The following is a 25,269-nucleotide window of genomic DNA, read 5'->3' as shown; positions in this document are numbered from 1 at the left end:
GCGAGCGGAAAGGAGATACCCACTACACCTCCTTCTTTGTTTAGATTTAACAATAAACAGCGGCATGTAACACCCTTACAGTTTGGAAGTGTGTATCCACCAGAAGTGCCTTCCCCCACATCACGCTCAGCCACCACCTTGTCCTGTGAAGGCATGTGCTCCAGGTTTAGAAACAGTTCTTGGCTGTTGGAAGATCCATTGTCCCCATTTGCCTGCTTCCCATCCTCCTTCTTGTCAATAATGTCCCTCTTGCTGTTGCCTGAGGTGGCCTGGGACTCCAGGGGGGCATACAGGCTGTGTTTTGGGGTAGTGATGGGGGCGCCACCGAGACTCGCATGCAGCTCCTCGTAAAAGTGGCATGTCTATAGGGCAGAACCAGAACAACTGTTTGCATTCCTTTTCTTCTGGTACGCTCGCTGAAGCTCCTTTATTTTCAAGCAGAACTGCTTCGAGTCCCAGATGCAGCCTTCCTCCCCCATACCACAAGCAATCTTGGCACGTGTCCGTGTTTCTTCTGCTGGATCAGAGTTGTGTCTGCACAGAATCGTCTCCCCACACAGCAATAAGATCCACCACCCCCTGTGTACTCCAGGCTGGAGCTCGTTTGGGGCATTGAGTCTTCATGATCAGCTGTGCTGGTGAGCTCTCCATGCTGATCAAACAGGAAATGAAAATTCAAAAGTTCCTGGGGCTTTAACAGGGAAGAGGCTGTTTCCTGTGTACCTGGCTGCCGTGCAGCGGAGTCGAAAGTGCTCTCCAGAGGGGTCACAGTGGAGCACTGTGGGACAATTTCTGGAGGCCAATTCATTCCAATTACACAACGCAGTGTCTACACTATTCCCATGTCAACCCGTGGATGCCAAATCAAGCGCTATGCCTCTCGCGAAACTGGAGTACAGAAATCAACTTTACAGACTACTTAGGTCAGCGGATGGGACTCGGTAGTGTAGACACATACATTATTACATTGACTTAACACAGCTTCTGTCAACCTAAGTTTGCAGTAGCAGCAAGGAGTCCTGTGGCACCTTATAGATTAACAGGCGTACTGGAGCATGAGCTTTCGTGGGTGAATACCCACTTCGTCGGATGCATATTGCATCCAACGAAGTGGGTATTCACCCACGAAAGCTCATGCTCCAGTACGCCTGTTAATCTATAAGGTGCCACAGGACTCCTTGCTGCTTTTACAGATCCAGACTAACATGGTTACCCCTCTGACATTTAAGTCTGTAGTGTAAACCAGGCCTTCCTTACTCAGTTTCTTCACACCATTCATGATTTTATAAATCATCCCCATAGATCCATCATATACCCCCTTAATCTCTTTTCTAAGTTGACCAGTCCCAATCTTTTTCATCTCTCCTCATATGGAAGCTATTCCTTACCCCTAATCATTTTGTTGTCCTTCTCTGCACCTTTTCCCAATTCTAACTTCTTTTTTTTTTTTAAATGGGGTGACCAGAACTGGTTACAGTATTTAAGGTGTGGCATACCAAGGATTTGAATAGTGGCATTATGACATTATCTGTCTTATCACCTATCACTTCCAAATAGTTCTGAACATTGTTAGCTTTTTTGACTGCCACTGCACACTGAGTGGATGTTTTCAGAGATAACCACAATGACTCCAAGGTTTCTTGCCTGGCAACAGCTAATTTAGACCCCATCATTTTTTTATCTATAGTTGGGATTACGCTTTCAAATGAGTATTACTTTCAATTTATCAAGACTGAATTTCATCTGCCATTTTGCTGCCCAGTCACTCAATGCTGGGAGAACCCTTTCTAACTATTCAGTCTGCTTTGGACTTAACGCTCTTCATTAATTTGGCATCATCTGCAACCTTTCCCACCTCCCTGTTTCAAGTTCATTTATCAGTATGTTGAACAACAGTGGCCCGAGTACAGATCCCTGGGGGGACCCCATTGTTTCTCTCTCTCTAGTGTGAAAACTGATCATTTGTTCCTACCCTGTTTCCTGTCTTTTACCCAGTTACTGATCTATGAGAGGACCTTCTCTCTTATGCTATAACTGCTTACTTTGCTTAAGACCCTTTGTCCATGTTAAAGTCATTCTAAAAATTCCACATGTACTATACCCACTGGATCACCCTTGGGCACATTTGTTGATCCCCTCAGAGAATTCTAATAGATTGGTGAGGCATGAGTTCTCTTTACAAAAGCCATGTTGACTCTTCCGCAACAAATCATGTTCATCTATGTGTCTGATCATTCTGTTCTTTACTATAGGTTTCAACCTATTTGCCTGGTACTGAAGTCAGGGTTACTGGCCTCTAATTGCTAGGAAAGCCTCTGAAGCCTTTTTAAAACATTGGTGTTACATTAGCTATCTCCGGTCATCTGGTATAGAAGCCAATTTAAGTGGTAGGCCATTGCAGAGCAGCTGAGTGCTCATTTAGCACCCAGTATCCCACTGATTTCATGGTAGGCATCCTGATTCTGAAGTACTAAAAAAAAAGAAAGTTTCAGTTTTGCTAGTTGCTCTTCAAATTCTCTTTTCAGCCTGCCTAATTATATAGTTTTACACTTGACTTGCTAGATTTTATGCTCTTTTCCTCAGGTAAGGGTTGACAAAATTTTTTAAGACATGCCTTTTTTGCTTCTAACTGCCTTATTTACTCTGTTTCGCCATGGGAGTATTTTCTTAGTCTTCTAAATGGGACACATGTTTACTTTGAGCCTCTATTATGGTGTTTTTAAAATGTTTCCATGCAGCTTGCAGGTATTTCCCTTGCGAGTGGTCCTTTTAATTTCCATGTAAATTTTCTCCCTTTTGTGTAGTTCCCCTTTCTGAAGCTAAATACTACTGTGGTGGGCTTCTTTGGTATTTCACCCCTCACAGGCATATTACATTTAATTACATTATGGTCTGTATTACAAAGTGGTTCAGCTGTATTCACCTCTTGCACCAGATCCTCTGTGCCATTTAGGAGTAAATCTAGACTTGCCTCTCCCCTTGTGGATTCCAGAACTAGCTGCTCCAATAAGATGCCATTAATGGGGAATAAAAACCTTATCTCTGCATCCCATCCTGAGGTGACATGTACCCAGTAAACATGTGATCAGTGGAAATCCCCAAATATTTCTGAGTTTTCCATTTTTATAGTCTCTCTAATCACCAGGAACATGCTGCTAAGGTGGTCAGTAGTATATTCCTATTGCTAGACTCTTATTCAAGCATGGAATTTTTATCAGTAGAGATTCTACGGCAGTTTGATGCCTTTTTTCCTGCCCCCTCTATATTTCACTCTATGCTGCTGTCACATACAAGTGCCACTCCCCCACCACCACAACTTTGTCTGTCATTCCTATATAGTTTGTATCATCACTTCACCAAGTTTCTGTGATGCCTATTTTATCAATATCCTCATTTAAAACAAGGCACTCAAGTTCATGCATCTTAGTGTTTAGCCTTCTTCCATTTGTATACACCTCTACCTCGATATAATGCTGTCCTCGGGAGCCAAAAAATCTTACATTTTATAGGTGAAACCACGTTATATCTAACTTGCCTTGATCCACTAGAGCGTGTAGCCCTGCCCCTCCCGGAGCACTGCTTTACTGCATTATATCCTAATTTGTTTTTATACCGGGTCGCGTTATATCAAGGTAGAGGCCTACGAGAACTTAAACAACTTTATCTTGGAAGTTTGGCTCTGATAATATTTCTGTGTTAAAAACAAGATTTTTAAGTGTTTTCAAATCTATATGGAAATATTGGACTAGCTGCTAATTAAGAGTTTTGTGAGAATTGTCTGTCAGCTAGTGATGTGAAAAATCACATCCTTGTCTGACATAGCTTGCCAGCAAAAGCTCTAATGCAGACAGTTATTGTGGCTGTGGGGGGGACCCACTTAAAAGAAATCAAGGGCATTATATACCTAGAAAATACATTAAAGCAGAGTTAAGGTTGTCCAGTGCAGCCTCATACTCTTCCAGCATGTGATGGTGGCGAAAGTTAATGAAGAACTAAACTACACACTACACCTGCAATACAGCCTTAACTCTTCCCCTACCTCCTAACCATGCAGATAGCAAATATCACTCAGAATATATCAGTAAGGGTGGTTCAAAAGTTAATCAACTACTCAGGGAAGTAGCAAATTTTCCATCTTTTGACATCAAGACTGATTGCCTTTTTTGAAGATGTTTTCATCAAAACACGAGGTATTCAACTTACAATGGTAACTGCATGAAATTGTATGGCCTGTATTATACAGGAGGTCAGATGACTAGTATCTCTTGGCTTTCAAATATACTGATCGATAATTAATAGGAGGAAGGACTAAGAATGTGATAGTCTTGGTGTTGTATTCTACAAATTTGAATACCAACATCTATCTGCATACACTTCAGCTATGTGCACTGTGTCTGGTATAGCTTTAAAAGAACAGTGGAGGGAAGAGTTGGAGCAGCTCAGCAGAGCTATGACTGATATGAAGACACAGGAATGTGAAACCTGAAGGAACAGGTATTCCTCATTTCAGCGCTGAGTGATGTAGGTTGTGTCAATGAAGGCATACAAAGGTGTGTTCTTGCCACAAGGTTTGTCAGCAGTATGGTGGCACATGTGCTAGTGGTCTCCAATGCTCAGGGAGGGTAAGTGAAGGCAACGACTCAGAAGGAATCCTCAGTGCAAGGGTAAAGAGGTGGTGACATTATGAAAGTCTGAGGTGGATTGTGTGCAGTAGGCTCAGTGTCTGAGGGCAGGCAGCTTCTGTTCCCTACATGGGACATAATCCCAAGTTTTGCCTTAGCAAAGAGAAGGTGTTAGACTTTGTGTTATACTGCTCCTGTGCTCTGTTCCCAAACTGCTCTGTGGTCGGGAGGGTAGAGTGCTAGTGTATGTGTTGTTTGCCTGTTGGGGTGTTGCTGAAACAAGGCAGAGTTAAGGTTGCACTGTGGGGTGTTGTGAAACTTAACTCTTTACGTCCCCTTCTAATAACCAAGGAGACAGGAATCCTTACCCAGTGAGGTCACATTCTCATAGTTCTCCTGCATGACGTCTCTGTAGAGAGCTCTCTGAGCGGGGTCCAGCAGAGCCCACTCTTCCTTGGTGAAATACACAGCCACCTCCTCGAAGGTCACTGGCCCCTGAAAGAGAAAGAGCCCCCACTCAGTACCTGCTGCCTACTGACAACCCCACAATTCACAGGAGAGGAGAGCCAATCACATGGAAGTTCTGGGAGGCAGGCAGACAGCATAAATCCCACACCTACTCCATTGGAACAGGCAGGAAGCATTAAGGTGAGGGGAGAAAGAGAGCCCTTCACCCTTCCAAGCGGAGAGAGGGGACAGGGGTCTTCACATCCATCACTCACGTACTAGCCAGAGGCTGATACAGGAGATAAAGCTCCCAGCAGAGTCCAAGGACAACACCATGATGGGAATTACAACACCGTCCCTACTGATAGCAGCCAGATGAGAGGCGATGGGGTGTCTTCCCTGGGCCTCACTGCTGGGCTAACTTCCTTCTAAGCAGCACAGCCGCCTATTAAGCCCGCACAGGGACTCAGGGCTGCAGCAGGAATGGCACCTCTACCCACTGGCCCCAGTGCGGACCTGCTGTGGCTGTGGGAGAGGAGCCCCTCCTCGACTTGGCCCAGGCCCGCCAGAGCTGCCTCAACCAGGGAGAGGTGCCTCTCCCCCGGCACAAGCTGCTGCGGCGAGGGGTGTGTGTGGGCTCTCTCTCCACTGCAACCCCAGGGCAGCCTGCACCCCCAAACCCATCATCTCCAGCCCCACCCCAGAGCCCACACCCCCAGCCAGGGTCCTTGTCCCCTGCCACACCCAACCTTCTGCCCCATCCCTGAACCTGTCATCCCCATCCCCACCCCAGAGCCTTCATGCCTAGCCAGAGCCCTCAACCCCTGCACCCAACACCTTCCTCTGAACCCCTTGCCCCCACCCCATGTATTTACTGCCCTTCTCTCTGCAACAGGAACCCACCAGCAACCCCCCGATAATCCCTACCTCAATTGGCTCCACTGCAGCCATTTTCCGTTTCTGGAAGGATGTAATGATCTGGAGCAAAACATGGATGTTGCGCTGCAGCCTGTGAGGGCCAAAAGATGCAATTGTGGACATGTTAGAACAGGAAATAATTTCATATAAAAATCCGCCTCCCCCCACCTCCTTCCTAGACTTTTGCGCAAACAGAAAAATTCAAAATACAATTAGTAATGGGGGGACTTTACCTACCCAAACATCTGCTAGAAAAGGAATTGGAAAAAAAAAGTATGTTCTTGGAATGTATTAGGGACCCCTGTTTGTTTCAAAGGATGGAAGAAGTTATCGGAGGACAGCCATTTTAGACTTGATTCTGGCTAACAAGAAGGAATTAGTTAGGAAACTGAAGGTGGAAAGCGATATGGGTAAAAGTGATCATGAAATGATGATTTCAAGATTCTAGAAGAAGGAAGGCATGAGAGTAACAGAATAAAGACAATGGACTTCAAAAAGGCAGACAACAAACCCAGAGATCTGGCAGATGAGCTCCCATGGAATGAAATCTGAGCTGAAAATAAGAGTTCAGGAGAGATGGCGGTTTCTCAGAGACAATATTAAAGGAGCAACAGCAAACTATCACAATGTGAAGGAAAGACAGAAAGAATAGTAAGTGGGCAAAATGCCCTATCAGGAGCTCTTGATCAGAAAATAAAAAGGAATCCTACAACAAGTGTCATCATGGACAAATTGCTATGAATGAGTGCAAAATAATAGCACAAGCATGGGAAATCAGAAAGATTAACTCACAAAATGAGTTATGCCTAGAAAGTTATATAACTGGCACTAAGATAAGGGTTCTGTAAAGAAGACTAAGGTGTTTAATGCCTTAAAATTGTGACCAGATACTAAAACAATTATTCTTAATCAAGATGGGGAAGGAACAGAAACCACAATGGGGAACTAACAGGCTAAAATATATTTAGATAACTTAGATGTATTAAAGTCAGCAGGGCCTAATGAAGCTCATCCCAGGGTACTCGAGGAATTAGCTGAAGCAGTCTTGGAACAGTTCATTATCTTTGACAAGTCCTGGAGAACAGTGAGATGACTTGGAGGTGACACAGGAGCAGAGAAGGGCAAACATAAAACCTGTCTTTAAAAACGGGAACAATGAAGACCTGGGGACTAGAGACCAGAGACCAGTCAAGCATTACTTAGATAACTAGAAAGAAAGTTTTATTAAAAAAATAAATTTATAAGCACCTAGAGAACAGTAAAGTGATAAGTTATAGGCAGCATGGATCATCAAATACAAAACATGCCAAACCAATCTAATTTCCTGCTTTCGCAGGGGTACTGGCCTTATGGATGCAGGGGACACTCTAGACATGAGTCATCTTGATTTAAGTAAGGCTTTTGACCCAGGCCACCATGACATTCTCATAAGCAAACTAGGGAAATGTAGTGTACATGAAAGTACTATGAGTGCACAATTTCTTGAAAGGCTGCACTCCAAGAAAAGTATTAATGGTTTGCTGTCAAACTGGGAGGATTTACCTAATGGGGTCCCACAGGAGCCAGTCCTGGAGCTGGTACTGTTCAATATTTTCATTAAAGACACAGATAACGGAGTGGAGAGTGTGCTTATAAAATGTGTAGATGACACCAAGCTGGGAGGAGTTGAAAGCCCGTACAATAGAATTGGAATTCAAAATGACCTTTATAAATAAGAGAATTGATCTGAAAGAACAAGATGAAATTCAGTAAACAAAGCTGCAAGCACTACATTTTAAGCAAGGAAAATCCAGTGCACAACGGGGAGGAGCTGGCTAGGGAGCAATACTACAGAGGTTGGAGCGGATCACACACTGACCCGAGCCAGCCGTGTGAGGAAGCAGAGCACGAGGCCAGGTCAGTACCGGAATAGTTACCAGGAGAGGTTGTGGAATCAGCGTCACTGGAGGTTTCTAAGGACAAACCGCTCCGTGCGGTGCACGGCGCTGGACCAGCCTCTCGAGTGGAAATTTCCACAACACGCATCGGGGGGGGGCGCCCCTGGCACACGAGAGCTCGCGCTGGAAGCCGGGGGGGGGGGAGCCTGAGGGGCGCGCGGCCGGGGGCGGGGCCAGGCTGAACGCGGCCGCTCCCTTACCTGGGCTCCACCGAGAGGCGCCCCGCCCCAGCGGCGTGAGAGGTCACTGACACTCTCCCCAGAGCGGAAGTGACGTAACAAGCTGCCTAAGCGACCAGCGCGCCCAGCCGCAGGAAGCGGAAGCGACCCATATCCCCGCGCGCCTGCGCCTATTGGCGGATGGGGGTCGCGTCAGAGCTCCCCGCCTCTCCCCGCTCCCTGATTGGCGGAGAGTCGCCGGGGCCAGAGCGGGATGGGGGAGGTTCAGCCCCGGGTCTCTGGGTCTGGCCCCGCCCCTCGGGGAAAGTGGGACCCCCCCCCCCGCGTGCCCAGGTTCTCCCCCGCCGCTGCCTGGCAGCGCCTCGTCCCTGGGTTCACCCACCGCCCCGCCCCTCATTGTGCCCCAGCCTCGCTCCTGTCCCCGCCCCCAGACTCCGCCCCTTGCTCCCCCGCCCCTCGTGCCCCAGCCTCGCTCCTGTCCCCGCCCCCAGCATCGCCCCCCCGCCCCTTGCTTTCCCCGCCCCTCATTGTGCCCCAGCCTCGCTCCTGTCCCCGCCCCCAGACTCCGCCCCTTGCTCCCCCGCCCCTCGTGCCCCAGCCTCGCTCCTGTCCCCGCCCCCAGCATCGCCCCCCCGCCCCTTGCTTTCCCCGCCCCTCATTGTGCCCCAGCCTCGCTCCTGCCTCGGCCCCCGGATGCTTCACCCCCCCGCCCCATGCTCAGACCCCGCCCCCCCACCCCCTTTGAAGCCCCGGGAACAGCTTCAGCCCCTGGTACTGACCAGCCCGCTTAGTCCTTGGGGAGCAGCGCTCAGCGCCCTGCCCGCCTGCAGCCCCCGGCACGGGGCTAGCGCCGCCCCCGCAGGGAGCCTGCTCCGGCTGGGGACACGGGTCTCGAGCCCGCGGGGGCTGATGCACCTGGGCCCGATCCTGCGTCGCCCCATCCCTTGTCCCCGCCCCCACGGCTTTGTGCCCTGAGCCGCTGCCCCGCTCGCCTCCCCCTCGTTACAGCCCCTGGGAGCGATGGGTCCTGGGAAGAAGGAGGCAGGACTTGGGGAGAACAAAGCACCGAGATCAGACAGCGGGCAGCAAGTGCGGGTGGGTGCTCTGGAAAACACGAGACGCTGTTTCCTCGGTCCGTTGTGATCTGGAAACCCTGGACGAGCAGCTGGTGCTTCCCCAGCAGGGTCCGTGCTAGGGAGAGACCTTCATTAAAGCTCGTTTGGTGCCCAAGCGAGGGTGGGACTAGCCCCCGGTGCAGCCCCGGACTCTGCCAACATCAGCTCCGAGCTAGAGACTCCAGGTGACAGAGACCCCGGGGAAAGTGCTGGGGACGGGAAGGCAAGTGACTCTCTGCCCAAAGGATTCTCAGATGTTGCAGCCCCTGGGAATCTGCTCCCTAGTTGTTAATGTGCCTGCCAGAAGCGTTGCAGCTGCCTGAACCATAGCGGAGCTGCTGCTCTTAGCTGCAGCCAGGATCCGCCCCAGGCACAAATGGGATTCCGAGGGGGAAAGAGAAGTGGTTCCCCCTTCTGTGGCTGGAGGTGGAGGTGTGAAGGAGGGGAAGAGACGGGGGAAAGCCATAGTTGCAGGGAGGGGAAAGACCGTGTGAAAGGTGGTAGATTGAACTGTGTTTGTGCAGGCAGGAAATTCCAAGGGCAGTGGGTGGGTGTGTAAAAAGGGGGAGTGAATGGTATCCTTTCCCTGTTTGTGCCACTTTCCTCTGAAATATTGATTAAAAGTTCCTTTTTGATTTTCCCCTTTTCTCTCTCATTATCACATATGGATACAAAATCCATGGAGATTTCCCCCCTTCCCCTACAATTATTGACTCTCTATTCTCTCATTTTATTTTTTCTCCATAATTCCCAAATAGCCATTGAAATTCTCCTCAGATATGGAGGCTTTTCCTACCCATTTTATCTGCAGCCATTTGTCCTTGTTTAGGTGGGAAACTGTTGTTCTGACTCCTGAGTCGTTCCCCAAAAGGGGTCGAGGGTTAGTGGATGCTGTTTGGGGGAGCCCTCAGACACAGCTGCCTCTAGGGTGGGGTGCGGCTGGCTGTTCACTGCCAGCAACAGGGCAAAGAAGGGGAACTTTTCTAGCATTTTGTTCAGAGACTTTGTTACTGGGAGACTACGGCTTTGTCTTCGCTAAAGGGAAAAGTCAGTCTAAGCTATGCAATTTGAATTATGTTTGTAGAGTAACTCAATTTGATGTAGTTTAGATACACTTACCGTGGGATCCACACCCCATCAACTCCCCTTATGCTTTTCAATCAGGTGAAGTAAATGTGTCTGTGGGTTTAGCCCTGGTGGGAGGGGCCCGGTCTACCCTATAATAAAGTGACCAAGCATTTCCCGAGCATGGCAGAATCTAGGATCTCTGTTTGCAGAGAAAAAGCCCAGCAGGGGAGGGAGCAGAAATCATGATGTGAAATTAACTTACGCCAGTTCTGAAACATCTGCAGTTGCCCTTCTCGCCCTGCCAGGCTGCAGAATGTTGTCCATGTTTCGCTCCAGCTCATCCCATCTTCCCATGGGACAGGGAAGAGAAGTCGCTGAAATGGAACCAGTTCAGGTAGGGATTATTGGACGGTTTGCTGGTGGGTTCCTCCTGGAGAGAGAGGGACAGCAAATCACAGGACATGGGAATGTTTGCGTAGTCTAGTAGGAGGTTGGAGTGGGCAGGAAGCTCACAGGGTGGAGAAAGGGAGGAGGCCAGGCAAACCTACTGGGACTTTTTAAATATGTGGCTTAGATTCTAGGAACAGACCCATGAGGCTGGAATGTAGAAATGCCCTAATTTGTGGAACAGGAAACAACCCACTTAGATGGGGCTAGGAAAACTGATCAGATTCCCAGTGCTGGAGCCTGATCTGACTAACCAGTGGTGGATCTGAAATATGAAGGGGGCACCCATCAGTGCAGCTCAGGGGAGATGTGCCTCACGTCATATCCAGCTCCTCGCAATGAGGAGGGTACTGGGCTTCCTACCAGGGAGCTCTCCCTGGACCCCGCTAGGGGCTCCATCTCCTGTATCAGTCTCTGGCAAGTAGGTGTGTGATGAATCTGCTGGGACTGGGAGAGACAAGGGGCTTCCTGTTTGTTTCCTCACCCTGGTGTTTCCTGGATGCTCAGTGTGGTGTGGGATGAGACTGTTGACTGCGAATCTCCAAGAACTTCCATTTGATTGGCTCCTTTCCCCCCAAGAATAGTGGTGTTCTGACTGGGGCAGCAAGTACAGAGTGCAGGTCTCTTGCTCTTTCAGGGGCCGGTAACCTTCGAGGAGGTGGCTGTGTATTTCACCAAGGAAGAGGGAGCTCTGCTGGACCCCACTCAGAGAGCCCTCTACAGAGACGTCATGCAGGAGAACTATGAGACTGTGACCTCGCTGGGTAAGGATTCCAGTCCCTTCAGTTCTTATCAGGGGAAATGAAGAGCTAAGATTCACGTCACCCCCACAATGCAACCTCAACTCTGCCCTGTTTCCGCAACACCCCATCATGGCAATGACACACATACCAGCCCTCTGCCCTCCCCTGCTACAGAACACTTTGGAAACAGAGCACAGGAGCAGTATAGCATAAAGTCTAACATAATCGTTTTGCTAATGCAAAACTTGGCTTTAGGTTCCATGTAGGGAACAGAAGTTTCTGACACCTGGCTGGCAGTCAAACCATCTCAGACTTGCGAAGTGATATCACCCCTTTACCCTCTCCCTGAGGATTCCTTTTGAGTCATTGCCTTCACTTTGTCCTGACTGAACCCTGGAGACCACTAGCACATATGCCACCAGGCTGCTGACAATCTCTGGGACAAGAACACACCCTCATGCACCTTCCCTGACGCAACCTACAACGCTCAGCATGAAAATGAGGCACATTTGGTCCCTCAAGGTTCATGTGCACCTCTCTTCATATCACAGTCACAGCCCTGCCAAGCTGCTCCAACTAATCCGTCCTTCATCAAATTACAGCCCAAGGTGACACATTGCACACAGCTGGAGGGCATGGAGATAAATGCTGGTATTCCAATCTCTGGAACACAACACAAACAGTGACATGTTATTTTAGTCCTTTGTCTCTATTGTAGATTTATAGACTTCTATGGCCAGAAAGGACTATTAGGTCATTTAGTCTGAGCTCTTCTATAACACAAGACACAGAATTGCATCCATTTACTGCTGTATTGAGCTGAATACCTTGTGTTTGACTAAAGGGTTTTCCAGAAAGACATCCAGTCTTGACTCGAAAACTTCCTGAGATGGAGAATTCTCCACTTCCCTCTGTAGTTTGTAAACCTTTGCACAAGCCTTACTGAATCTTTCCCAGTGGCTAATGCCAATTCCAGGGCTATGGAAGCAGCAGAGGCAAGCTTGTATTGCAGTTGTGGCATGTACTTTAACTCTTCGTTTCATAGTTTTCAGAGGTTTCAGTTTAGCTGCCATGCACATGCTGAAAGGACACGAGTCAGCACAAGGCAATTTGAACTTTGAATGAATGTAGTTTGTGTGTATTTAATTACCTTGGGTTTTTTTTAACATTATTTTTCTTTGCCACTATAACTGTGTCTACCCTAGAGCTTGTGCTAGCATAACTATGTTGATTTTTGACATTCCTAACTGACAGACCTATTCTGGGAAAACTTTTAAGTGCAAACTGGGAAAAAATGCAAAGGGAATCAAAACCAATAGCAAAGGGAATCAAAACCAATAGTAAAAGGTTCTACAGCCACATAAATAAGAAGAAAACAAAGAAAGAAGAAGTGGGGCCGCTATACACTGAGGATGGAATGGAGGTTAAGGATAACCTAGGCATGGCCCAACATCTAAACAAGTACTTTGCCTCGGTTTTTAATAAGACTAGTGAGGAACCTTGCGATGATGGAGGGATGATAAACGGGAATGTGGATGTGGAAGTGGATATTACTGCAACTGAGGTAGAGGCCGTACTTGAACAGCTTGATGGGTCGAAGTCGGAGGGCCCGGACAATCTCCACCCGAGGATATTAAAGGAACTGGCGCGTGAAATTGCGAGCCCGTTAGCGAGAATTTTTAAGCGATCGATAATCTCGGGTGTTGTGCCGTATGACTGGAGGATTGCTAATGTAGTTCCTATTTTTAAGAAAGGGAAAAAGAGTGATCCGGGTAATTATAGGCCTGTTAGCTTGACGTCTGTAGTATGTAAGGTCTTGGAAAAAATTTTAAGGGAGAAAGTAGTTAAGGACATAGAGGTCAATGGTAATTGGGACGAACTGCAACACGGATTTACTAAAGGTAGATCGTGCCAAACCAATCTGATCTCCTTCTTTGAGAAGGTGACGGATTACTTAGATAAAGGAAATGCGGTAGATATAATTTACCTAGATTTCAGTAAGGCGTTCGACACGGTTCCGCACGGGGAGCTGTTAGTTAAATTGGAAAAGCTGGGAGTGAATATGAAAGTTGTAAGGTGGATAAGGAACTGGTTAAAGGGGAGACTCCAGAGGGTCGTATTGAAAGGTGAACTGTCGGACTGGAAGGAGGTCACCAGTGGAGTCCCTCAAGGATCGGTCTTGGGACCGATCTTATTTAACCTTTTTATTACTGACCTTGGCACAAAGAGCGGGAATGTGCTAATAAAGTTCGCGGATGACACGAAGCTGGGGGGTATTGCTAACACGGAGAAGGACAGGGATGCTATTCAAGAAGATCTGAACCACCTTGTAAACTGGAGTAATAGAAATAGGATGAAATACAATAGTGAAAAGTGCAAGGTCATGCATTTAGGAATTAATAATAAGAATTTTGGATATACGTTGGGGGAGCATCAGTTGGAAGCGACGGAGGAAGAGAAGGACCTTGGGGTACTGGTTGATAGCAGGATGACTATGAGTCGCCAATGTGATACGGCTGTTAAAAAAGCAAACGCGATTTTGGGATGCATCAGGCGGGGTATTTCCTGCAAGGATAAGGAGGTGTTAGTACCGTTGTATACGGCGTTGGTGAGACCCCATCTGGAATACTGTGTGCAGTTCTGGTGTCCCATGTTCAAGAAGGATGAATTCAAACTGGAACAGGTTCAGAGACGGGCTACGAGGATGATCCGAGGAATGGAAAAACTGCCTTATGAAAGGAGACTCAAAGAGCTTGGCTTGTTTAGCCTGGCCAAAAGAAGGCTGAGGGGGGATATGCTCGCCCTATATAAATATATCAAGGGGGTTAACGTTAGGGAGGGAGAGGAATTATTTAAGTTTAGTACTAATGTAGCCACGAGGACGAATGGCTATAAACTGGATATTAGGAAGTTTAGACTTGAAATTAGACGAAGGTTTCTGACCATTAGGGGAGTGAAGTTCTGGAATAGCCTTCCGAGGGAAGTAGTAGGGGCAAAAGACTTTCCTGGCTTTAAGACAAAGCTTGATAAGTATATGGAGGGGATGTTATGATAGGATCGTCAATTTGGGCAATTGATCTTGAATTACCACCAGACAGGTCTGCTCAATGGTCTGCAGGGAGATGTTGCATGCGATGGGTACTGAGTTGCTGCGGAGAACTCCTTCTTGGGTGCTGGCTGGTGACTCTTGCCCACATGCTCAGGGTTTAGCTGATCGCCATATTTGGGGTCGGGAAGGAATTTTCCTCCAGGGCGGATTGGCAGGTGCCCTGGAGGTTTTTCGCCTTCCCCTGCAGCGTGGGGCACGGGTCGCTTGCTGGTGGTGTCTCTGCAGCTTGAGGTCTTCAAACCATTTTTGAGGATTTCAATAACTCGGTCCTGGGATAGGGGTTGTATAAAATTGGATGGGTGGGGTTCTGTGGCCTGCCTTGTGCAGGAGGTCAGACTAGATGATCAGATTGGTCCCTTCTGACCTATGAGTCTATGAGTCTATGAGTCTATGAGATCACTTTAAAATATTACTCTTAACCCAAACATTTTGTTATGAGAGGGCAAAACTTCTTAGAAGAATATCTGCAGGATGCAAGACACACATTGTCTGAAAGGTAGTAGAGGCAGGGCTTGGTTTCAAATTCATGAGTGTAAATCAGGTTCAGTGGCCACAGCACATCTGCTTGAGCCAAACTATGACAGCAGATTGCTAGACATCCTCTAGCAGTTAACAGAGATTTTGTCTTGCTGCACTAGTGCATTCAACGGCATTGACTCATCGGTTTGGCTTGTGCTGTTCTAAATTCCAAAGTCTAACTTTTTTCACTACTGGTATCCCAAAGAGGCAGTAGGTGCCCTGTATTAACTGAGATAAATACTAAGTTACTGAGATCAGTTGGGGGACAATGAGAACCATCGTTTCAGCCCCAGCTCTGTGCAAGACAAAATTACAAGAGCTGGATGATTTTATAAAAAGCTGCATAAAATGTGTGTGTGGGGGGCTATATTTTAGGGACCTCTTGATCAAATAACCCCTTATTTGGACAATTAGCTTTTCCCTGAATGCCCATGAAAAATTTGTCCAAACCGAATAAACGTGAATTTGAGAGTAGTTAGAATAGTTGGTCTTTAAATAGAAAATAATGCTTCCATTGAGCTAGCTCTTGCCTCTCGGGGAGGTGGATGACATATGCTGATGGGAGAACCCTTCCCATTGCTGTAGGGAGTGGTTACACTGAAGCACTACTGCGGTGCAGCTACAGTGTTTCAAGGGTAGACAAGCCCTGAGATACGACATTCAGTGACACCCCAGTCCCTCCTATTCCTTACTGCGCTGAATCTCACCAGCCCATGCTCAATGGTCCTGGCTTTCTCTGGGTTTCTCTCTGTGAATAAGAAGCCTATCCAAGGTGACTTATTTTAGATTAAGTCGTGATGAAATCTCCAGGAATACATCCAACCAAAATTGGCAACCCTATTCCCAGCAGAGATGGGGCTAGTTAAATCCCTCATAAGTGAGGCTACAATTTAGTCATAGAGGCTGCAAAAATCAGGGAATCCGTGACTTCCAGAGACCTCTGTGACTTCAGCCTGCAGAGGTAGGGAGCTGTGGAGTACCCCCACCCATGGGAAGCCTAGAGCTTCCGGCCACCACGGGCGGCGGAGGAAACCCCGCAATTCCAGGCTGCCAAAGAAAGCCCCTAGCTCCCAGCTGCAGCAGGGAGTGGGGGCCCTGGAGCTGCAGGGGGTGGAGGTACCCTGCCACTCCCTGGCCACTGCAGGTGGTGGGGGAACCCAGCAACTCCACACTGTCGCGGGTGGCAGGGGCCCCCAGAGCTCCAAGCCACCACAGGCAGTGAAGCTCCCAGCTGCTGCAGGCAGTGGGAGACCTGCAGCATCCAGCTACAGGGGACAGGGGGACCTGGAGCTCTGACACCCATTGAGCAGTAGGGGCCCCAGAGCTCCCAGCCAGCCAGCAGCTGCCTAGCCGTCACAGATGATGTGGGGACCTGCAGAGCCTCATTTTTTCAGGGATCTTTTTAGTAAAAGTCACAGACAAGTCATGACATCCATGAATTTTTCTTTATTTCCTGTGACCTGTCTGTGACTTTTACTAAAAAGATCCCTGACAAAACCTTAACCTTACTCATGCATATTTGATCACCTAGCGAGCTGCCCCCAGGATTTAACTGGTTAAAATGGGCTAGGGTTAAAGTAATAGAATCTTCTTTGTGATGAATGTCCCATGAATTCCCCGACCTCTCTTGTTTTCTTTCCCTTGAGCAGGGTTACCAGTTTCCAAACCTGATGTGGTCTCCCAGCTGGAACAAGGGGAGGAGCCCTGGGTCCTGGATCTCCAGGGCTCTGAGGAAAAAGGGATCCTGAGAGGTGTCTGCATAGGTGAGGAATCATTAAATCAATTCCAGAACTCTCAGTGCCTGAAAGAAACAGCTGGGACTCCCTAAAGAGACCCTGTGAGTTCTTGGAGTTTAGGATTATCCCCAGAAGGTATTTTATCCTCAGGGCAGCTGTCACAAATGGCTTCCTATGGCTCCTGATTGACACCTGGCAGCAGTTTCCTCCCTGATGGGAGGTGGAGGTAGAATTGCTTCCCTCCTCTCTCCCCTATGGAGAAGAGTTTTGGAGAATTCAGCTACTAGTTCTTTTTTTCTCTCTCCCCAGCTCTAATTTTGGTTTGTTTTCCCTTTTCCATCCCTGTTTCTGAGGTTCCTCTCTCTATCCGAGCAGGTACTGGGATAGTGAGTGAGAATGAAGAGCAGAATCCTCAGCAGGAAGATGGTGATCAAGTGGAACCACATGGGGGATTATCACAAAGATCCAAAGGGAATGTGTCCAGGCATTGTGTGCAGGGAAAAACCTGTGAGAGTGAGCACAGGCCAGAGAGGGAGCAGAGAAACCAGCCCACAGAGAAATCGGGTAAATCCATTTACTATCCAGGAACTCACAAGGACCTCAAGCAAATCACAGCCCAGCAGATAAAACCTACAGGAGAGAGAAAAAACACATACACTGAGTGTGCGAAAAACTTCACTCTGAACTCCACCCTTATTAGACATCAGATGATCCACATGGGAAAGAGCCTCTACAAATGCTGTGAGTGTGAGAAACAGTTCAGTGTGAAATCAAACCTAATTAAACATCAGACAAGCCACACAAGAGAGAGAGCCTATCAGTGTTATGAATGCAGGAAAAGCTTCACGCAGTGCTCATCCCTTATCAGACATCAGAGGAGCCACACAGGAGAGAGACCATACGAATGCTGTGAGTGTGGGAAAAGCTTCACTGCCAGATCAGATCTTAATAAACATCAGAGGATCCACACAGGAGAGCGCCCCTATGAATGCTGTGAGTGTGGGAAAAAGTTCACCTGGAGCTCAGCATTTATTAATCATCAGAGAATCCACACAGGAGAGCGACCTTATGAATGCTATGAGTGCGGGAAAAAATTCACCTGGCACTCAGCACTTATTAATCATCACAGGATCCACACAGGAGAGCGCCTGTATGAATGCTGTGAGTGTGGGAAACAGTTCGGTAAGAAATCAAAACTTATTAAACATCAGACAAGCCACACAAGAGTGACAGCCTATGAATGCTGGGAGTGCAGGAAAAGCTTCACTCGGAGCTCATCCCTTATTAGGCATCAGAGAATCCACACGGGAGAGCGACCATACGAATGCTGTGAGTGTGGGAAACGGTTCACTGTCAAATCAGACCTTAGTAAACATCAGAGGATCCACACGGGAGAGCGCCCGTATGAATGCTGTGAGTGTGGGAAACGGTTCACTTGGAGCTCAGTGCTTATTAATCATCAGAAAATCCACACAGGGGAGCGACCCTATGAATGCTGTGAGTGCGGAAAAAGTTTCATCCGAAGTTCACACCTTAACAGACATCAGAGTCTTCACAAGGGAGATACACAACATAAAAACTTTGTGTAGGGCAGAAAAAATACATTATTAAGAAGACATTTGCTAATTCTTACATAGTGACTTTTTAGGGCTGTTTGCACCATTCGCATCACTGTGTTATCTCAGCTCCTTCAGGTGAGTTGCCTGCTTTCCTTTTGCAGGTCTGGGGTGAATCCCATGGTCCTTTCTACTAATTCTTTTCTCCTGTGAGTCGTGGGAGTGTGTCCCTCCTGCCAGGAATGTCCATCACCCCTAGCTGGGGGAAATAGGGGTGACCTCAATTAGCTACACTGAGCAGAAATTGAGCTTGACTTTGTCTCCTCTAAGATTTTCCACGGAGTTGGCTGCTCAAGGTAGGGACCCTAATGTAAAGACACAGATAGCTTTGCAGTGTTGACATAGCCCAGGTACAATGGTTGGGGTTACCTAGCACCTTCCCCTTTGACCTGTTCTAATCCACATCAATATTCATAGTGTAAACATGCCCTGACGCTCACATTCAAACTGTTACCCTACTGGCAGAGCGATTGTTAGTCACAAAGTTCCCCCTTTGGCGACAGATTGTCTCATTCCCAGTTGTTCTCACGCTGGTCCAGGTCGTGCTGGACAGCAGGCTTTGTGGGTTTTTTTCCACTATTTTTCATATTTAAAATATATTTCAATATAACGAAGAGGAGGAGCAGCAGTGGGACAAATGTATCGTTTTGGCCTTTGTGACAAAGGAAGGAAATGGGCTGAGTCGGATGGATTCCTTCCTTCTCCATGGCAGTCACTATGCCTGTTCCCTCTAGCAGCACTGGTGTCTGTGTGAGCCACAATGGAGTTTTTCCTCCCTTTATTCTACCCCCCACCTCCCAAAGAATCTCTGCAAGTTGATCCTAAATCCGACTCATTAGGGCTAGAGATGCAAGTGTCACAGACCTGGATGGGGAATTCCAGTGGACACAAAACACAGAGTGATCATTCTGTGCTTTTATCCCTGTTTCCATCTGTTGGCAAAGCCACTTCTGGACATTTTCCTGCTGCTCTGGGATTGTTAGCAGATGAGAAGGGTGGCAGTTTTCCTTCATTACAATGTTGCTAATTATTTTTCTAAATAACACGACTCCATAATAATGAAGTGCTGTTGAATGAAGCAGGTTTGAATGGATCAGAGGAGAAAATGATGGGGGAATTTGCTCTCCTGATTATTTTTGAGTAATCAGAGGTAATCCACTCTGGAATTTCATTTTGTATGAAAGAGAAAATGACTTATACTGCTCTGTGTTGTGGCTTTTTCTCTCTCTCCTGAAGGCCATTTCGTCACATTGAATATTAGTTCTCTGGGATGTAGCTCAGATTTATCAAGGACTTTGGGACAAATGATTGTTTGCTAAAATAATCCTTCCTTCTTTTAGCTGTGTCTTTCCCCCACTGCTGCATGATGACATGAAAAAAGCTGAAGTGCAGTTCACTCATCAGGAGAGGATGCTCCAAACCATTGGGCATGCTGCCAAGGAAACAGTAATGCGTTTAGGGCTCCACTCTGAAATGGTGAACAGCAGCAGACCCCAAACTGTGCAAGTAACTGAAGTAACTGGATGCATGTGTCCTCCTATGATTTGGGAAACGCTGTCCCTCTCTGTGTTGATTTGGAAAAAACCGACGTTCATTTCTGGTGAACTTGCCCATGAGAGATGCTGCAAATGTGCGCTACAGTGAACTCAGTGTTGAATGTGATATAGCTGCAGAATATCTATTTTTAATATACTCTGCTCCTTTGGTGACTGGCAGCGATTCTGATGCAGGAGTGTTTCTAGTCCCGAACTTGGACCCTTCCCACCAAATTGGGGGTGTTTGGGGAAGCCATTCCTCCCTAACACTGCTCACATTTTGGGTGGTTTTGTAAAGGATTCAGTTCCAGAGAAGTGTAAGTGTACCCTGACCATGGTCAAGGATTTGGCAAGAACTCAGTTTGATACAGAAGGCACCCCGCTGTGGTGAACTACAGTCCAGGTAAAATTCTTTGTTTTTTAACACTACTCCTTAGTTCAGTGTCTCAGATTACACTCCCAAAGGATGCCATGGTTTGATTGGAAAGTTCTTCACTATTTGAATCCAAAGTTCCGTGAAGCAAAGTGAGAAATACTTGATGCCTTCAGAGGACATTCCTTCACCAGCTTGATTGGGAAACAAAGAGTTTCATGCTGTTGAAATGGTGGTAACTGATGAGGGAATGAATATGTCAGGTTCCAATTTCAGACTGCTAGAAATACAAATGTTGAGTCCTTATTCTAGGCTTTTCTCCCGTAGTTTTGCTCTTGTGTCTTATGCAGTTCTGCCACTTTGCCTCAACTTTCTGCTTCTTCGAAAGAGTGGAAGGTGTGACTATAGAGTTGAGGTCCTTTTTCTCATGATGCAAACCTTCCCACATAGCATGAGACCCCTTCCACCAATGCTTGTGTCCAAATTCCCAGAGATAAATGAATTCTCGGATGTGGAAAACTCCTGTGCTGGTGTAGATCACGTTTACACTGTGCTCACTTGGTGGAAATGGAGATTAAAAGGAAACTAACATGTATGATAAAATTTTATACTCTTTGAATATGTTCTTGTAACCAGTGAAAATGAAATTACCAGTGAAGTTAATTTCAGGTTAAAGCCTAAGTTAGTGATAACCTGAATTATACTGGAACACTGTGACTTGCATCAGTTTGCTTTTTGCTAGTAATATACAAAGTGGTGGCTAATCTTCAAAAGTTTATTGGATGTAAAATACCCAGTGTGGACTGAGGCGTTCTGAAGTACATCATCACTCCAAGGCTGAGGTGGTGGAATGTGTGAGGAAACTAATGTATAGGAGAACACAGAACCAGACTTCAGTTGTTTCTATTTCAAATGGAATATGTTTTGACAAGCTTTAAAGTAAAATTCTGTAAGGAGACAAGTTGTGAAACCTTTTACCAAATTTGACTGTTCGGGTCACTCAGTTCCCCTCTTCTCTGCACAGCAAAGATGTATAATATCTGTCATGAGATGTCCCTGGTTCTTTTTATGAATGGCAATGCATGCATGATGCAATAGGTTGTTTTCTGTTGTTTTGTTTTTGCCACCTGTTGTTTTTATGGGAGCTGAGACCCCTTTTCCTGTTTTGAGGAAGCCAGCTGTTATGGCTCAGTCTTTTAACTCTCAAGCCAGGCTATGAAACCTCCTCCAAACTGTCCTTGGTATTTTCATTTTTGAGATCTTTGGGGTTCAAATCTCCACATTGCACGAGGTTCACAACAACTGATATTTTAAAAAAAACTGCTGGGTTAAGTGGGATTCTTCCAAACTGACGACAGTTCAAATTCTGCCTCACTTGAAATGGATCTGGCCACGTTGTCTGTAACCAAAGCATCCTTCACTCCTCATTTGCCCAGAGACTTCAGGGGAGTGACTAATATGGGGTGAGCTGGAATCAACCAAAAAGACCAAAGTAAAGGTGTCAAGTGTCAGAGGGGTAGCCGTGTTAGTCTGGATCCAACCTGAAACACATTCTCACCAGTAACTGCACACTGCACCATAGTAACTCTAGCTCAAGAACCAATCCATGCAACAAACCTCGATGCCAACTCTGCCCACATATCTACACCAGCGACACCATCACAGGACCTAACCAGATCAGCCACACCATCACCGGTTCATTCACCTGCACGTCCACCAATGTAATATGCCAGCAATGCTCCTCTGCTATGTACATCGGCCAAACTGGACAGTCGCTACGGAAAACGATAAACGGACACAAATCAGATATTAGGAATGGCAATATACAAAAACCTGTAGGAGAACACTTCAACCTCCCTGGCCACACTATAGCAGACCTTAAGGTCGCCATCCTGCAGCAAAAAAAACTTCAGGACCAGACTTCAAAGAGAAACTGCTGAGCTTCAGTTCATCTGCAAATTTGACACCATCAGCTCAGGATTAAACAAAGACTGTGAATGGCTTGCCAATTACAAAACCAGTTTCTCCTCCCTTGGTTTTCACACCTGAACTGCTAGAACAGGGCCTCATCCTCCCTGATTGAACTACCTCATTATCTCTAGCTTGTGGCCACACTACCCCTAATCCGATATAATAATACCGATTTTAGCGCTACTCCTCTCGTTGAGGAGGAGTACAGAAACCGATTTAAAGAGCCCTTTATATTGATTGAAAGGGCATTGTAGTGTGGACGGGTGCTGCGTTAAATCGGTTTAACGCTGCTAAAATCCGTATAAACACGTAGTGTAGACCAGGCCAGTGACTTACAAAGCACACTGAGAGGGAAGCTGACCCATACATATTTTTCATTTAAAAAAACTACTAAATAAAGCCCCCATTCTCCAGAGGGAGACAAAGTCAAAGTGAAGGGCTAGGATAATGAATCATAAAATCACAGAAACACAGGGGTAAAAGGACCTCAAGATGTCAGCTAGTCCATCCTCCAGCCATGAGGCAGGACCAAGTATACACAGACCATCTGTCTAACCTCTTCTTAAAAACCTCCAGCGACCAGCATTCCACAACCTCTCTTGGGAACGTATTCCTGTACTTATCTGTACTCACAGTTGGAAAGTTTTTCCTAATATCCAACCTAGACATCCCATGCTGCAGAACAAGCCAGTTACTACTTCTCCCCACCTTAACCCTAACCAGGAGAGGAGAAGAGAAGACCAGATTTCAAGATGACGACCATAGTCAGTGGTGTCAGACAGCTGACAGGTCGAGGAGGAGGATGGAATGCTGGTTCTGAGCTTTGCCTAAGGACAGGTCATTAGAGACTTCAGCAAAAGCAGCCTCAGCCCTAGCCCTAACCCTAAGTGCTACAATCTCTGACTCCTTGAATCCTTCCCTTCCTACCACCCACCAGACCCTCCTGTGATGGGATGGGTCACAGAGACGCCCTTGGGACTGTCATCTGAGATGCTGGAACTACCTCTGAGCCCATAGCTCTGTCAATTAGCGATGTGAAAAATCTCATCCCTACCTGACAAATTACAGTAAAAGCTGCAGTGTCAACACAGTTACAGTGGCAAAAAAGTCCATTAAACAGAAAATCAAGGAAATTAAATACCCGTAAAGTACATGAAGCAGAGTTAAGGCTGCCTAGTGCTGCCTCGGGCCCTTCCAGTACATGGATGGTAGTGAAAAATAAAACCTCTGAAAACCAGGGAATGAAGAATTAAACTACACACCACCCCTGCAATGCAACCTTAACTCTGCCCTTACCCCCTAGCCCTGGAGCTGGCAAATGTCACTGGGAGGGTGGTGCAAAGGTCAACAAACTAGCCAAGGAAGGGACCAATTTTTCATCTCTTGAAGGCTTCATGTCAGGACAGGATGCCTTTCTGGAAGATGTTTTCATCAAACACAAGGTATTCAGTGCATTACAATGGTAACTGGACGAAACTCCATGGCCCGTATTACACAGGAGGTCAGACTAGATGACCTAATAGTCTCCCCTGGCCTTAAAATTTATTGATTGACAGAAGGAAGGACTAAGAACATGCCACTGTGTGTTTTATGTTCCTCAGATCTGAACAGCAGCATTTATCCACAGGCACTCCAGCAGCATGCACCTTGCCCTGTACCTTTACATGAATGGTGGAGGGACTAATTGAAGCAGCCTGGCAAAGCTATGACAAGAAAAGAGGTGCACGTGAAACTGGAAGGAACAGGTATTCCTCATTTCAGCACTGACTGGTGTAGACGGCGTCAATAAAGGTGCACAAGGGTGTGTTCTTGCCACAAGGATTGTCAGCAGGCTGGTGCCATATATGCTACGGATATCCGGGGCTCAGGGAGGAGTAAGCGAAGGCAACGACTCAGAAGGAATACTCATTGGAAGGGTAAAGAGGTGGTGACATTATAGATTCAGACTCAGACTCTAGGACTGGAAGGGACCTCGAGAGGTCATCGAGTCCAGTCCCCTGCCCTCACGGCAGGAAATACTGTCTAGACCATCCCTGATAGACATTTATCTAACCTACTCTTAAATATCTCCAGAGATGGAGATTCCACAACTTCCCTAGGCAATCTATTCCAGTGTTTAACTACCCTGACAGTTAGGAACTTTTTCCTAATGTCCAACCTAAATCCCCCTTGCTGCAGTTTAAGCCCATTGCTTCTTGTTCTATCATTGGAGGCTAAGGTGAACAAGTTTTCTCCCTCCTCCTGATGACACCCTTTTAGATACCTGAAAACTGCTATCATGTCCCCTCTTAGTCTTCTCTTTTCCAAACTAAACAAACCCAATTCCTTCAGCCTTCCTTCATAGGTCATGTTCTCAAGACCTTTAATCATTCTTATTGCTCTTCTCTGGACCCTCTCCAATTTCTCCACATCTTTCTTGAAGTGCGGTGCCCAGAACTGGACACAATACTCCAGCTGAGGCCTGACCAGCGCACAGTAAAGCAGAAGAATGACTTCTCGTGTCTTGTTTACAACACACCTGTTAATGCATCCCAGAATCACGTTTGCTTTTTTTGCAACAGTATCACACTGTTGACTCATATTAAGCTTGTGGTCTACTATGACCCCTAGATCTCTTTCTGCCATACTTCTTCCTAGACAGTCTCTTCCCATTCTGTATGTGTGAAACTGATTGTTCCTTCCTAAGTGGAGCACTTTGCATTTATCTTTATTGAACTTCATCCTGTTTACCTCAGACCATTTCTCCAATTTGTCTAGATCATTTTGAATTTTGACCCTGTCCTCCAAAGCAGTTGCAATCCCTCCCAGTTTGGTATCATCCGCAAACTTAATAAGCGTATTTTCTATGCCAACATCTAAATCGTTGATGAAGATATTGAACAGAACCGGTCCCAAAACAGACCCCTGCGGAACCCCACTTGTTATACCTTTCCA

At 46.8% G+C, this 25,269-nt stretch overlaps 2 protein-coding genes across 22 annotated transcripts in view; one reads left to right on the top strand and one right to left on the bottom strand.

The window, feature by feature from the left end:
• LOC127039378 (zinc finger protein 135-like) overlaps window positions 1-25,269 on the bottom strand; it is a 49,992-nt gene that overhangs the window by 12,837 nt on the left and 11,886 nt on the right. For 6 of the 21 annotated variants that reach the window (XM_050933004.1, XM_050933006.1, XM_050933003.1 and 3 more), the window contains 3 exons: window positions 10,549-10,660; window positions 5,997-6,078; window positions 4,991-5,117 (listed from right to left, as the gene is read on the bottom strand). In XM_050933004.1, coding sequence (XP_050788961.1) covers window positions 4,991-5,117; window positions 5,997-6,078; window positions 10,549-10,660 — 321 coding nt within the window. Of the gene's footprint in view, window positions 1-4,990; window positions 5,118-5,996; window positions 6,079-6,964; window positions 7,158-7,529; window positions 7,643-8,124; window positions 8,274-8,882; window positions 8,905-10,548; window positions 10,717-11,217; window positions 11,374-25,269 lie in introns of those variants that run through there. The other 15 variants (XM_050933008.1, XM_050933009.1, XM_050933010.1 and 12 more) reach the window with 13 other exon arrangements.
• Window positions 8,920-25,269, top strand: part of LOC127039354 (zinc finger protein 436-like) — a 131,216-nt gene continuing 114,866 nt past the window's right edge. Inside the window, 2 exon segments of the mRNA XM_050932922.1 lie at window positions 8,920-9,198; window positions 11,371-11,497. Coding sequence (XP_050788879.1) covers window positions 9,124-9,198; window positions 11,371-11,497 — 202 coding nt within the window. The 5' untranslated portion in view covers window positions 8,920-9,123.

The sequence above is a fragment of the Gopherus flavomarginatus genome, chromosome 23 (assembly GCF_025201925.1).
Source record: "Gopherus flavomarginatus isolate rGopFla2 chromosome 23, rGopFla2.mat.asm, whole genome shotgun sequence".
NCBI lineage: Eukaryota > Metazoa > Chordata > Testudines > Testudinidae > Gopherus > Gopherus flavomarginatus.
This window is presented reverse-complemented; position numbering and strand designations above follow the sequence as displayed.